The following is a 12,983-nucleotide window of genomic DNA, read 5'->3' on the forward strand; positions in this document are numbered from 1 at the left end:
CTAGGGATTTTTTCCTGAAATGTTCGTTGCCTAGGTTGTCTTCTCAAGAGTGCAAAGGTGGCCTTTAAGAGCACTTGGCAAACCAGCTGGGAATTTGCAGGAGCAGGAGGAGGGGAAAGAGGAGTCTAGCTGCATTTGAAGGCCTTTAAATGCCTTATGGGAAATGTCATACTCCTGTGATTTTCTGTCTCCTACGTTTCCCATGCCAAGGACATTTGTAGCGGAGTGAGCTCTTTGTTGCTTTCCATCCAGTGTGTGTCATCTGTTCCTGCTTATGACTTCTCCCTTAGAGTCATAATCCTCACCACAATAACTAGGATTCCAGGTGGAGAACAACCAGCAGGGACAGATACATTTATGTACAACGCAATTGTACCACATGCAGGGTAAGCGGCTTTCTTGTAATAAAATCCTCGCAAACAGTTCGGAGTGCACACTTAATGTATAAGTATTCCAGTGCAGAAACCTTCAAAAAACTTTATAGAAGTTACATGACAAGTTGCAGTTGTTTCCTTGGTAAGGAAAAATGTAGAAAGGGATTATGGTAGAGCACTACATGTGATTCTTTATATTTGGGGGCAAGTTAAGGAGACCATCATATCAAATCTGCAGCTATACTTTTCTATGTGAAAAGAGAATGCTTCCTTTCATGTAGAAATTTGGCATGGCAGGGAGAGGCTAGACTAAAACCTTTTTTCCTTTATACAACTTTCCATATGCAGGGAGGCCTTTCCTACAGGAGGAACATTCAGACATGTAGTCCTCCACCTGCAGTTTGAAGGACCTGTATGATGCTCTATTTCTACACATCTGAATAATCCATCAGGGAGAAACAGCTTCAAAATGTTATAATATTGCACAAGAATGAATGGTTGCTGCTTTACATAATCAGAATCACATGGTATAGCCCTCCCGGGGCTTTGCCATTTTGGATTGCAGGTGAGGAACTGCATATTTGAATGTTCCCTTGCATAAAAGCAAAAACAAACCAAAAATCCAGTTCATGGAAACCTAGCCTGTCAGAGATGTATACCACATAATATTTCTGCATTAAAAAGGAGGTGAGAGAAATGTACTCAAACAGCCCAAAGCAGAGAAAGAAACAGAAACTAAGGATGGGGGATACTAGGAAAGATTAACTAAAATATAAAGATGTTACAAACTGGTTGGAAACTCAAAAGTCCCTCAACAAGAAATATAGGCCCCAGTCACACGAGAGGATTTGGGCCGGGAGAGGGACGGATCGGGGGCGGAGCAAACGGGCACGATCCCACTGCAACATCTGGGAAGCGTTGCGCACCCGTCCCCGATCCGGCCCTTCCGACGATAACCCGCAGCAAAAAAGAACCACCTCCTGAGGTGGTTCTTTCCAAAAGGCCACATCAAAGCCAGCCGTGGGATCGCTGGCGCGTTCTTCCGCCGGCGCATCCCCGGCCGAACTGCGCATGCTCAGACATGCGCAGTTTGGCAGCCTCCCGTGGCTTCCTCCCCAGTCTCCCCGGCATCTGATTGTGCCGGGGAGCAATCGCATGGCGGCTCACGGGATCTATATGATCCCGCTGCCGCGTGTCTATTTTGGTGTGGCTTTTAAAAGGTGGAGAATCCCTTTAAAAGCCGCACTTTGCCCGTCCTTTTTTTCCCTCGTGTAGCAGGGACCATAGTATACAAATTATTATCTGACCATATGGATTATATTCTGATTTGATAGTAGTTTGTATATACTACTCATTTGAGAAACTTTAGAGTTTTCAATCAGTTCATTACATTTTATGTTTAGTTGATCTTTCCTAGTCGTCCCCCCCCCAATAATTTCTAGTTCAGCAACAAGGCAGAGCATTCAGAAACAGTAATAAAACCCCAAGCTCCTGACATCAGTTGAACTGATCCCTTGCACAGACAATACTACTGGCATGCTTGTATTTGAGACTTAATTGCTTGTTGTGTTTTGCATTATGCCACAGAGCATGTCCCTACAGCCTGTGCCCGGGTTGATGCTCTTCGATCCCATGGATACCCTAAGGAAGCTCTCCGCCTGACTGTGGCTATCATCAACACCTTGAGATTGCAGCAGCAAAGGCAGCTTGAGATATACAAGCATCAAAAGAAAGGTCTGGGCATGCTTTTTGCTGGTGTTCTTGACGGGTGGTTTTACGGGTGTATGAGACACAGCTGTACCTGGTGGTCATTATCCAGAGCTCTTCTAATCAAACAGGAAATGCAAGGCCAGGCCATGCTGGATTTTTATCTTTTGAGCAGTATTTTCACAACAGCATGTAATGGATGCCCTGATCTGGATAGTCTAAGCTAGCCTGATTTTGTCCGATCTTAGAAGCTAAGCAGGATCAGCCCTGGTTAATACTTAGATAGGAAACCATCAAGAAAGTCCAAGGTTGCTATGTGGAGGCAGGCAATGGCAAACCACCTCTATGTGCCTCCAGTTTGGTTTAGTGGTTAGGAGCATGGACTGTAATCTGGAAGAACCGGGGTTGATTCCCCACTCCTCCACATGCAGCTGCGGGTGTGACCTTGGGTCAGTCACAGTTCTCTCAGAGCTGTTCTCTGAAGAGCAGTCCTTGAAAGAGCTCTCTCAGCCCCACCTACCTCACAGGGTGTCTGTTGTGGGGAGGGGAAGGGAAAGGAGTTTGTCAGCCACTCTGAGACTCCAAGTGAAGGGTGGGGTATAAATCCAGTCTCTTCCTATTCCTCCTCCTCTTCCGCTTCCCTTGAAAACCCTATGGGGTCACCATAAATTGATTGTGACTTGACAGCAAAAACAAATGTAACAGATGTGGTGTGTATATGGAAGTAACGGTACTGCCATAGGAATGTGTTCTCCGTACCATATGAAAATGAACAATTACTGTGGGATTTTTCTTGCTTTATTTGCCTTACTTCAGAACTGCTGCAGAGAGGAGCAACCACCATCACAAACCTGGAGAGCTGGGTGGGACATCCCCTCAACCCCATTGGCTGCTTGTTTCTCACTCTGACAGAAGCCTGTCGAGTAGAAGATGAAAACTGTCTTGAAATCTCAGGTATGGAAATAATTAGCAGTTTGGTTTGTCAGCCCTGAATCCAGTACAGAGTTTCTCTAAGCCTTTGTATCTCTCCATTCCAAAAGTGGAATGTGCAGGTTTCTCCTGTTGCATACTGAAGCTATGTACAGTGCTTGTCTGGCTTCCTGTGGTGAGCACAGGGTATCCCAAGGGAAGGACTGTCTGCCAACTGAACAATCCTTTTCTGTGAAAGAAGCGAAAGCCTTTTGTTGCTGCCAGAGCCTGGGGCCAGCCTGAAGACCTGGAATCCATCATGCCCTTCTGTGATGGATTGCCCATGTGCCCCGTAGGTGACTGTTGGGAGCCAGACAGTTCTGTGATGCTCTTCAAGGTTTTCCTACAATTCACTGCTTTATGCAGATGTTGCTGGGATGTGGTTGATGAATTTACCTGTACATCTTAGCACAACTGAGCGAGTATGTTTGGGCACATGAGCTACACTAAGAGACAATGATTATGTTGTCTTTCAAATGTGTAAGCTAGACCAATCAGATTGTGACTCTTGCAAGGAGTGAAGGGGGCAAGTACTTAGGGGAGGGTAGCTACACATCCCATGGATAACTCTGTTTTCTGTCAGATGCTGGAGATTCCAAGCCTCCAGTGTATCAGCATGTGCCTGTGGCTAACAGTTGCCCTGAAGGTGGAGAATCCTACCTATCCCTGGCTTTGGAAGTGGCATTGATGGGGATGGGCCAGCAGCGGGTGATGCCGGAGGGCCTTTATGCTCAAGACAAAGTGTGGCGCAACGAAGAGCAGATCATTGTCCGCCTGCAAGAGCTGGAGCTGGACGCTGTGTTGGTGCAGACACTGCGCAAGCAGTGCATCCTGCTTTTGGAAGGTGAGAGGTGCTGCTGCTATCAGCCTTCCATGACATTGAAACAATTCTGTGAATCCCAACATTAAGCTTATATTCCACATCTACTAGAAACTAGAAGATTCCCGTTGGTCACAATGTATAATCAGGTGTGGGTGGTCAGAGAGCTTGTTTGAACAGAACCGTATGGCAGCAATATATGTATTATGAGATGGAGTTTGAGAGCATCACCCTGAAGGCCATGGAGAAATAAGGATACGTAATACTTCCCTGAGCCCTGGAAAGTCCACAAAAATGCTTCCGGTGCCCTTAGCAGATGGTTGTCGAGGAGCTACCGGCACCGAATGTCATGGCAAATTTAACTCCTGTCTCAAGACTCTTGGGAGGGGATTACAAGTCAGTTCCTTGCTCCCTTGAGCAAATTGTTGCTGCTCTCCTCTGCCTAGTTGGGATTTTATTCCCAACACCTGTATCCTTAAGAATGAGGTGGGATGCTACCGGTTCTGTTCTGCCAATTGTCTGTTGAATGGGTGAACAGAAGTCTCTGAAATACAGAGTAGCCTGCTTGCAGGGCAGACAGTGACATGGTCCTGTTCCTGCACAGGTGGCCCCTTCAGTGGCCTTGGTGAGGTCATCCACCGTGAAAGTGTCCCAATGCACACCTTTGCCAAGTACCTCTTTTCTGCCTTGCTGCCACACGATGCTGATCTGGCCTACAAGTTGGCCCTGCGCTCCATGCGGTGAGTACAGCTTTTCTACTTCCTTCATTTGAGTAAAAGACAGCCTGTAATGCAATGACTAAAAAAGGTTGCTATGTGTCTTAACTGTTTCTTTTCTAAAACCTCTCCAGTGTACAAATCATTGCAGTATTTTTAAGGCAGGTTTTTAAAGGGAATCGTTTGTTTTCATGCTCACTTCTAAAAAGTAAAATGTATACAACATACTGATTAGCAGGTGCGGTTGGTCTGTTTTATCAGTGTACTTTAATTTCCTTCTTGCTTAACTTTTGATTCAGTCTTGACCATATCTTGAAATTCTAACAAGCCCAGGAATTCCAGCATCTTTGCTGGTCCTCAAAACCTACTAGTGATTGAGAATACAAAACTGGGAGTGGTAAATTGTACTCCTCTAGTGGGATATGCAGACTGTCCTTAGTATCTGATGCAAAGAGTGCTTGGATGTCATTTGGCTGCTGCTGGTTGACCAAAATATGCAGTGGGAAGGGGAGCACCTGTAGGCTGGCAGTTGACAGTCTACTGCCATTTGTCTTCAGATTTACTTACTAGTAAAACTAATATAATGCAGGGACCCCTCAAGTATTGTAGTAGTTGTGTGTCGTAGCCAGCACATCTGGGTGGGAGGAGAAGTCCTGGCTTCCTTTTCCTTGGATTCCCGAGGCTTTTAAATACAAACATGTGAGCAGGTAGCTCCAAGCTGCAGCAGATGCCCTGGAGCATGAGCCCCCCCCCCCCAGTAAGCAAAACCAGATGACTGCTATGCAAACCATGCTTGGCTCTAACATAAAAGGCACAAGAGGGGGGTGTTTCTAAACTTATATTTTTCTTTTACAAGTTTATAAATCACTCCTCAGTTCTCTAGAGGCCATTCAAGTTTGTTTGAAGCTAGTATTGTGTCCATATGTTATAGAAGCCCTTGAAATGTTTTCTGTGTGGTTCTACACTAGTGTGTTATGGGGGGAAAGACAGAAAGGCAGGTGCCCCTGAATGAAGCTGACATTTGCTGTTTTGGTTCCTATTAGGTTGCCAGTTTTAGAGACGACTCCTTCTGGTGATGTCACACACCCTCACCATATTGTTTCGGTGGTACCTAGCAGGTACCCACGCTGGTTTACTCTGGGACACTTGGAATCGCAACAGTGTGAACTTGCTTCTACTATGCTGACAGCAGCCAAAGGTGGGTGAAGGACATTTTGTGCCACTGAACATGATCACGAGAAAAGCCTGTAATCGAAAGGCAAATAACTTGTGTCAGATGATCACAGTAAATGCTCATAGCAGCTCTTCTGACAGAGTACACAATGCCCCAGAGGTAGCCTTTTCTGTCCTTGAAATATTACCAAGAGTTGTTGAATGTCGTAAGAACTCCCAGGGAAACCGGGAATGAATGGAGTAAGGACAGCTTTGGCCTTTGATGTCTTTGGAAGTAAAGGGAGCGGTGGGGAGGCATTGCAACATAGGCAGCATTTGCCTCCTGCCGTCGTCGAGGGACCACAGCAAAGGTGCCACTCTGCATTGCCTTTAGGAATGATAAAACTAGCCTGCAGGCTTGTTCCTGCTGGCCCACATCAAGGAGGCTAATTGCGAAGCATGGAGGCTCTGTTCTCTTAGTTTTATCAGCAAATAGCATCATGCATTCCTAAATGCTGAGCCTGTCTGTGCTCTGCTGGATGGGTGGGGCTCTTAAAAGCTTACTCCCACATGGCAGTGAGTGACTGTCTGCAGGCTAGCCCCTCCCATTCACTGCAGCACAGGTGAGGCTGTGAGCCCCTCCCATGATGGTTGGTGCTCCAGGATCCAGGTCAGTGGAGCAACTATATTTGTTTTGCAAATGTTTGGTATCTCTGTAGCCTACCTTCCCAAGTAGCCCTTAAGCCCTACTTTGGGCCAGATGCTTGACTGCCTCCCTGCCTTTTTATATTCCTTTGTTCTACTTGCCCTGGCTGAGGGTGTGTGATTACAACCCATTTGTCGACCCATTTGCCAGTCTACCCATTTGTTTTGGTTGCAGTTGAAGAAATCTTGGAGATGACTTCCTTGGTTTAGGGAAACTCGCTGTGTAAGAGCTTGGCAGTGCTGTACCAGGCAAAGTTAACCCAATCTAAACTCTGGTTTCAATGGCCTTTGACTGGAGTAACTCTTCATAGAATTGCACGATCCCTCATGTTGGAAGTCAGACTGTTTCTGTGTCCTGGCTAATGGCTAGGATGCCTTAGTTTGGCCTTTGGATTGACTGCTGTTCATCCTGAGAGCCAGCATGGCACAAGAAGTACAATTCTGAAAAGATATGGTCATGTCCAGTAGTCACTGTGCCGTGCGCCTGAATGCCATATGACCTGTGTGGCCCAGTCACTGCTCCTTGGGATCCTGCCTAACTCTCTTTTGAGTGGATAGAGAAATTCCTCCTGAACAGCAAGGCAGCTGTCACTGTTTTGTGTCTTGTTCTCCTCATGAAGCATTTGGCAGTGGTCCTCTCTGTGGGCTGGTTCAGTGGCAGTGACTGTTCCTATCTGCATGTCCTCACAGTTCCAGCCAGACCAGATGGATGCTGGCTGCTAAACAAAACTCAGAGGTCAGTAAAATAAAGCCAAAGCTTTAGGCTTCAGAGACCAAGGACCTATCCATGTCTCTGACCTCAACTTTGATTTGACATAGAATAGCATTTCTGGAAGCAAGTCAGGCAGGGAAAAGCTGACACTGGCTATATTCCTTGGAGCTTTAACAAAGAATACCTGGCTTTTGAAAAACTGGCTGCTAAGGTCTGACTGGCTGACTGGCAGGAAGTGATAAAAGGTCTTTCTCTTCATGAAGGCTGGTATTATTTATCAGTGAATAGTGTCAAACTTTTTTGAACAAAGGGGGATTCTGTAGTGGGATTTTTGAGTTTTATTGTGTGCTTATTGTTGGACTTGGACACTGGAAATGTTAAGCACTGCTGTGGTATTATTTACTTGCAAGTTTTTGATGTTTTAAAGCTTTTAAAAAGAGGTGGAATAGTTATCTAAATAAAATCTCCGCAGTGTGCATTACTGGAGGTTTCCATTTGTTTACATTCCTGGACAGCCATCAAACTGGTTGATATATGTCCCGTGCCCTTACCACCCTCTAACATGATCCTTCATTAAACACTCTTCCTTCTCTTCTTCCTGGATTACTTCTCCAGTCCTAAAGCTGGTTTTGTTCAGAGTACCTAATAAAGGAGAAAATACAGTTGAAAGTGTCTGTTTTGTCTCCTTTATGTTGCAACATAGGCTTCCAAAATTTGGTTTGTAACCTCTCCCTTGCTACTTTGTGGGGTAGTGGTACAGATAAATGCAATCACTGTAACATTTTGAGCCTATAGTCATCTTTAATTATCTTTATTATGTCTTATGGTGTAAATGGTTTTAGAATTGTTTAATTGTTTTAATTGTTGCTGTGTACTGTAAATTCTGAGCCAGCCTCGGCCGGGAGGGCAGGGTAGAAATTTAATAAATTAAATCAAATCTTCCTTCATTGACTGCATTAGTGGGTAACAGTTCGGGGCTTGCAGTCCCTTATAAAAAATAAACATACTGAAGGCCCCGTTCATACGAGGGGTTTTGGTCCGGGAGCGAGACAGAACGGGGGTGGATCAAACGGGCGCGATCCCATGGCAACATCTGGGAATCGTTGCCTGTCCGTCCCCGATCTGTCTCTTCCGCGCGAAAACCCGCACTAAAAAGAACCACCTACCTGGGTGGTTCTTGCAAAGTAGAGCGGCTCAAACCGGCTGTGGGATCGGCTGCGCGTCCTTGCAGCGGCACATCCCGGCCTCCTACTCTTCCTCCCCGGCACGAGCAACGGCGTGTGGTGCACGGGATCCGTGGGATCCCGCCCACGCGTATCTTTTTTGATGCGGCTCTCTTTAGCCGCGCTTCGCCTCGTGTTTTCCCTGCCGTGTGGCAGGGGCTGAAGTACATGTTTTAGATCCTCTAGATTTAATATATGACTATCAGCTAAAGTATCATATATCCTTTTGGTCCAGTGTAGATGTTTTAAGTCCAAAATGCTTGGCAATTATATTTTCCGGAACGGTGTTCATATGCCCTGTTGTATTTTCTTGTTTAATACCAGTGAGATCAGCAAAGGCTCTCTCATCTGCTGTAGCTGTCTTCCTTGGAATATTTTCTGGGAGTCCATGTGTTTGGGATGGGCAGAATGGGAGGAATTCTAGGGTGAGGACATGTGAGCCATAACGAATCACATGAAAATACTTTAATTAGTATTATGATGTTAAAGGATGTCCCAGGTGTATAGCTTGCCCTCAGAGTGGTTCTTTCCAGCAAACCTGAGAACTTTTCACTGCTGTTCTTTTCTCAAATATTTAGGAATGCAACAATATGTGGCTTAGACAGGAAAATGTTGCTACCTTGAGACAGATATCAGACAGCCTACCTGGGCAGTCAGTAAACTTTCTTGTTTCCATGCAGGAGACATGCTGCGTCTGCGCACTGTCCTGGAAGCAATTCAGAAGAACATCCATTCCTCCTCCCTGATCTTCAAGCTGGCGCAGGATGCCTTCAAGATTGCCACTCCTGCTGACAACAGTTCTGACACAACCCTGCTCAATGTGGCATTGGAGCTAGGACTGCAGGTAAGTGAAATGCACCTGGAAAAGATCAGTGGTCTCTAGGAAAAAAGGAGGGCTTTCCAGATGTTCCAGAAGACCTGATATGAAGAAAATGCTGGATATAGTTGCATTCTTCGGCATATTTGCTGCTGCAGACTAAACCTTTTTGTGCAACTCTGGTGTAGCTGTCCAATCATTAATTGCACTTACACCATATTCTTCCTCTAAGACTAGAGCAGCTTCTGTCTGCCTACCGTATTTTTATCCCACCTTCCTCTGATTCTTTTTATTTTTATTTATATTCCATCTTTCTCTCCAGTTGGGGACCCAAAGAAGCTTACATCATTCTCCTTTCCTCTATTTTTTCCTCACAACAACCCTGTGAGGTAGCTTAGGTTGAGTGTGTGTGACTGGCCCAAGTTCAACCAGAAAGTTTCCATGGCAGAGTGGGAATTTGAACCTGGATCTCCCAAATCCCAGTCTGATACTTTATTCACTATACCATGCTGGCTCTGATGAGCTCAGGACAGTATACGTAGTTTCCAGTTCCATTTTGGCCAACACATGAGTCAGGTTAGATTAGACTGAATGTAATCTCCCATCCATGCAGCTCATGGGGCCACAATTTCGAGTCTCTGGAAAGTAATCATTATCCACACTTTTGTGCCTTTGCAGGTGATGCGCATGACCCTATCAACTTTAAACTGGAGACGAAGGGAGATGGTGCGATGGCTGGTGACCTGTGCTACTGAAGTGGGTGGGTGTCTCCTGTGAATGTGACCATAACCAAATGTGAAACTGAATCTGTATCTTCCGATGAGCCTTTAACAGATCCTGTATGCTTGTAGGTTGATATAGTCAGATACTTTCTTTGTAACCTCCTCCTACAATGTTTTTCCTTCCACTCCCTACTTCTTCTCCTTCCCTTACCCCCAACACTGGTCCTCCTCACCTCCCCCTTGCTCTTCTGTTCCCCCCCTTTTTTCAGTTCAGCTTCTCCCCTGCTTACCACTCTGCCTACCCATCCTCCTCCCACCACTTTCCCGGATTACCTATGCCCCTTTTCACTGCTCTGCTCACTTGCTCATCCCCTTCCTCACAGATCTGCCTGCCATACATCCCCCCTGCTGGCTGCTCTGCCCACCCATGCATTCACCTCCGTAGGGCACTGCCTGCCTGTCTGTCCCCCATACCATCTCCATGACTGACTGCCCTCCCTGCCACCATTTGCCTGCCCCTCCCCCCTCGCTCGGCAGGCTGGCTGGCTGCTCACCGGCAGCCCACCCAGTGCCTACAAGTGTCTGCAGATGGGGCCAGGTTGACAATTAGACATATTGACGATTAAATCTGTGATGCTAGCACTGTTTTCCCAGTAATGCAGATCTGAGGCTGAGAGTGCATAGCTTAAGGCCACCTACGTAGAGAGGACATGAAACAGGTGAGCTTCAGACAAGAGACTTCCTGATTCAAAGCTCATTCTGTTAGCTCACTGCCTCAGCATCAAAATGCCAAGAGAGGAGACAGCCATTGGGAACTACATTGGCTATTCAGTTTGGAAATATAAGAGAGTTTGGACCAATGGTGATGCTGGTTTGGCCTCTTAATGGAAGAGGTTAGATAATGGTTTTCTTTAAACCAAGGATGATATGTTAGAATTCCTCTAGAAGGCAGCTTCTAGTCATAACTAAAATCAGGCAATTAAGCTTCCAGTAATCATACTAGGAGCTGCGGTGGCTCAAGTGGTTAAGACGCTGAACTGCAGGCTGTGGAAGGTCAGTAGTTCAGCAGTTTGAGACCCAGGTGCCGCATGACGGAGTGAGCTCCCGTCTCTAGTTCCAGCTCCTGCCAACCTAGCAGTTCGAAAGCAAGAAATTGCAAGTAGATAAATAGGTACCACTTCGGTGGGAAGGTAACAGCGTTCCGTGCGCCTTGGTGTTTAGTCATGCCGGCCACATGACCACGGAAACATCTTCGGACAGTGCTGGCTCTTCGGCTTTGAAACGGAGATGAGCACCGCAATCCTAGAGTCGGATTCGACTGGCTTTCGAGCAAGGGAACCTTTACCTTTACCTTTTTAATCATACTAGATTTGGTCAGTAGTACAGTCATCTGTTGCAAAAAAAAGTTTTTGCCAAACTGAGTGATTTTCTGCTCTGTCCTACTTTTTGCTAAGCAGTCAGGAGGATTTAAGCTACTTAGTGTGATTCTCTGTAATATCAGCACTGGTTACTATCCAAAACAAACAGCAGTGTTCCCATAGCACTGATGTAGGCTAGAGAGGACATAAATTACTGCTCAACTGTCTTTGTCGTCACCACATGCTCAAGTAGCTCAGGATCTTCTTTCTACTTTACCATGACTGAGAAGCTTTTGCCTCTTTCTTGCAGGTGTACGGGCCCTGGTCAGCATCTTACAAAGCTGGTATACCCTCTTCACCCCCACTGAAGCTACCAGCATAGTAGCGGCAACTGTGATGTCCCACAATACCATATTGCGCCTCAGCCTGGACTATCCACAACGAGAAGAGCTGGCCAGCTGCGCTCGCACTTTGGCCCTGCAGTGTGCTATGAAGGACCCCCAGAACTGTGCCCTCTCAGCCTTGACTCTGTGCGAGAAGGATCACATTGCCTTTGAGACTGCTTATCAAATTGTTATAGATGCTGCTTCCACAGGCATGACTTATTCACAGCTCTTCACAATTGCACGGTACATGGAGCATCGTGGCTACCCACTGCGGGCCTTCAAGCTGGCATCCCTTGCCATGACCCACCTCAACCTTGCCTATAATCAGGACACGCACCCTGCCATCAACGATGTGCTTTGGGCCTGTGCACTCAGCCACTCTCTGGGGAAAAATGAGCTGGCAGCCATCATCCCATTAGTGGTGAAGAGTGTGCACTGTGCAACAGTGCTGTCTGATATTCTGCGGCGCTGCACCATGACTGCACCAGGCCTGGCCGGCATTTCTGGCCGCAGGAACTCTGGGAAACTGATGTCAACAGACAAAGCACCTTTGCGCCAATTGCTGGATGCTACAATAAGCGCCTACATCAACACCACACACTCCCGGCTCACCCACATCAGCCCTCGGCACTACGGAGAGTTCATAGAGTTTCTCAGCAAAGCCCGGGAGACTTTCTTGCTGGCCCAGGATGGCCACATTCAGTTTGCCCAGTTTATAGACAACCTCAAGCAGATCTACAAGGGTAAAAAGAAGCTCATGTTGCTGGTGAGGGAGCGATTTGGATGAGTTTCTCCGCAACGAAAAGACGGGCCCCTGATTACTGTTGGTGGATTCAAGTGCTTACTGGGCAAGACTATGTTTTCCATTGGGCAAGGATTCCCAGAGTCTTCAAGGAACATAAACCAAAAGTCAGCATAGTAGGAATGGTTTGCTTCCCACCCACCACTCACTTGCAAACACCTCAGCAATACCAAAAGCTAACCAGGAAATAGAATACCTCTTCCCCAAAGGGCATGGCGGATGGAGGCTGAAAAGCAAAAAAAATCCACAAAGGAGGGACCGAAGCATGTTGGCGCAGCCTCTTGCATTGCCACCTGGGCTCTGAGCTGGTGGCCTTGCGAGAAGCACATCCTGCCAAGATGGGCAAGTTTCACCATTTGTGTGTGTGTGCGAGAGAGAGAGAGAGAGAGAGAGAAGATCCTTAATTAAGAACCTAAAGGCAACTATTCTCAGGGATTGCTTTACTAAAAGTAACAGAAACATTTATGATACTGTAAATACAATAGTATATGTGTCAATTATTAAATTGTAAAGTTCTAAT

At 46.4% G+C, this 12,983-nt stretch overlaps 1 protein-coding gene across 1 annotated transcript in view; it reads left to right on the forward strand.

Annotated features, from left to right (window-relative positions):
* ZSWIM5 (zinc finger, SWIM-type containing 5) overlaps window positions 1–12,743 on the forward strand; it is a 123,507-nt gene extending 110,764 nt beyond the window's left edge. Inside the window, exons 9-16 of the mRNA XM_015408268.1 lie at window positions 1,962–2,108; window positions 2,898–3,035; window positions 3,634–3,894; window positions 4,475–4,610; window positions 5,630–5,784; window positions 9,059–9,222; window positions 9,874–9,955; window positions 11,586–12,743. Coding sequence (XP_015263754.1) covers window positions 1,962–2,108; window positions 2,898–3,035; window positions 3,634–3,894; window positions 4,475–4,610; window positions 5,630–5,784; window positions 9,059–9,222; window positions 9,874–9,955; window positions 11,586–12,448 — 1,946 coding nt within the window. The 3' untranslated portion in view covers window positions 12,449–12,743. The remainder of the gene's footprint in view (window positions 1–1,961; window positions 2,109–2,897; window positions 3,036–3,633; window positions 3,895–4,474; window positions 4,611–5,629; window positions 5,785–9,058; window positions 9,223–9,873; window positions 9,956–11,585) is intronic.
* Window positions 12,744–12,983: the final 240 nt, after the last annotated feature.

This window comes from Gekko japonicus, unplaced genomic scaffold, assembly GCF_001447785.1.
Source record: "Gekko japonicus isolate JY-2015 unplaced genomic scaffold, Gekko_japonicus_V1.1 scaffold258, whole genome shotgun sequence".
In the NCBI taxonomy this organism is placed as follows: domain Eukaryota; kingdom Metazoa; phylum Chordata; class Lepidosauria; order Squamata; family Gekkonidae; genus Gekko; species Gekko japonicus.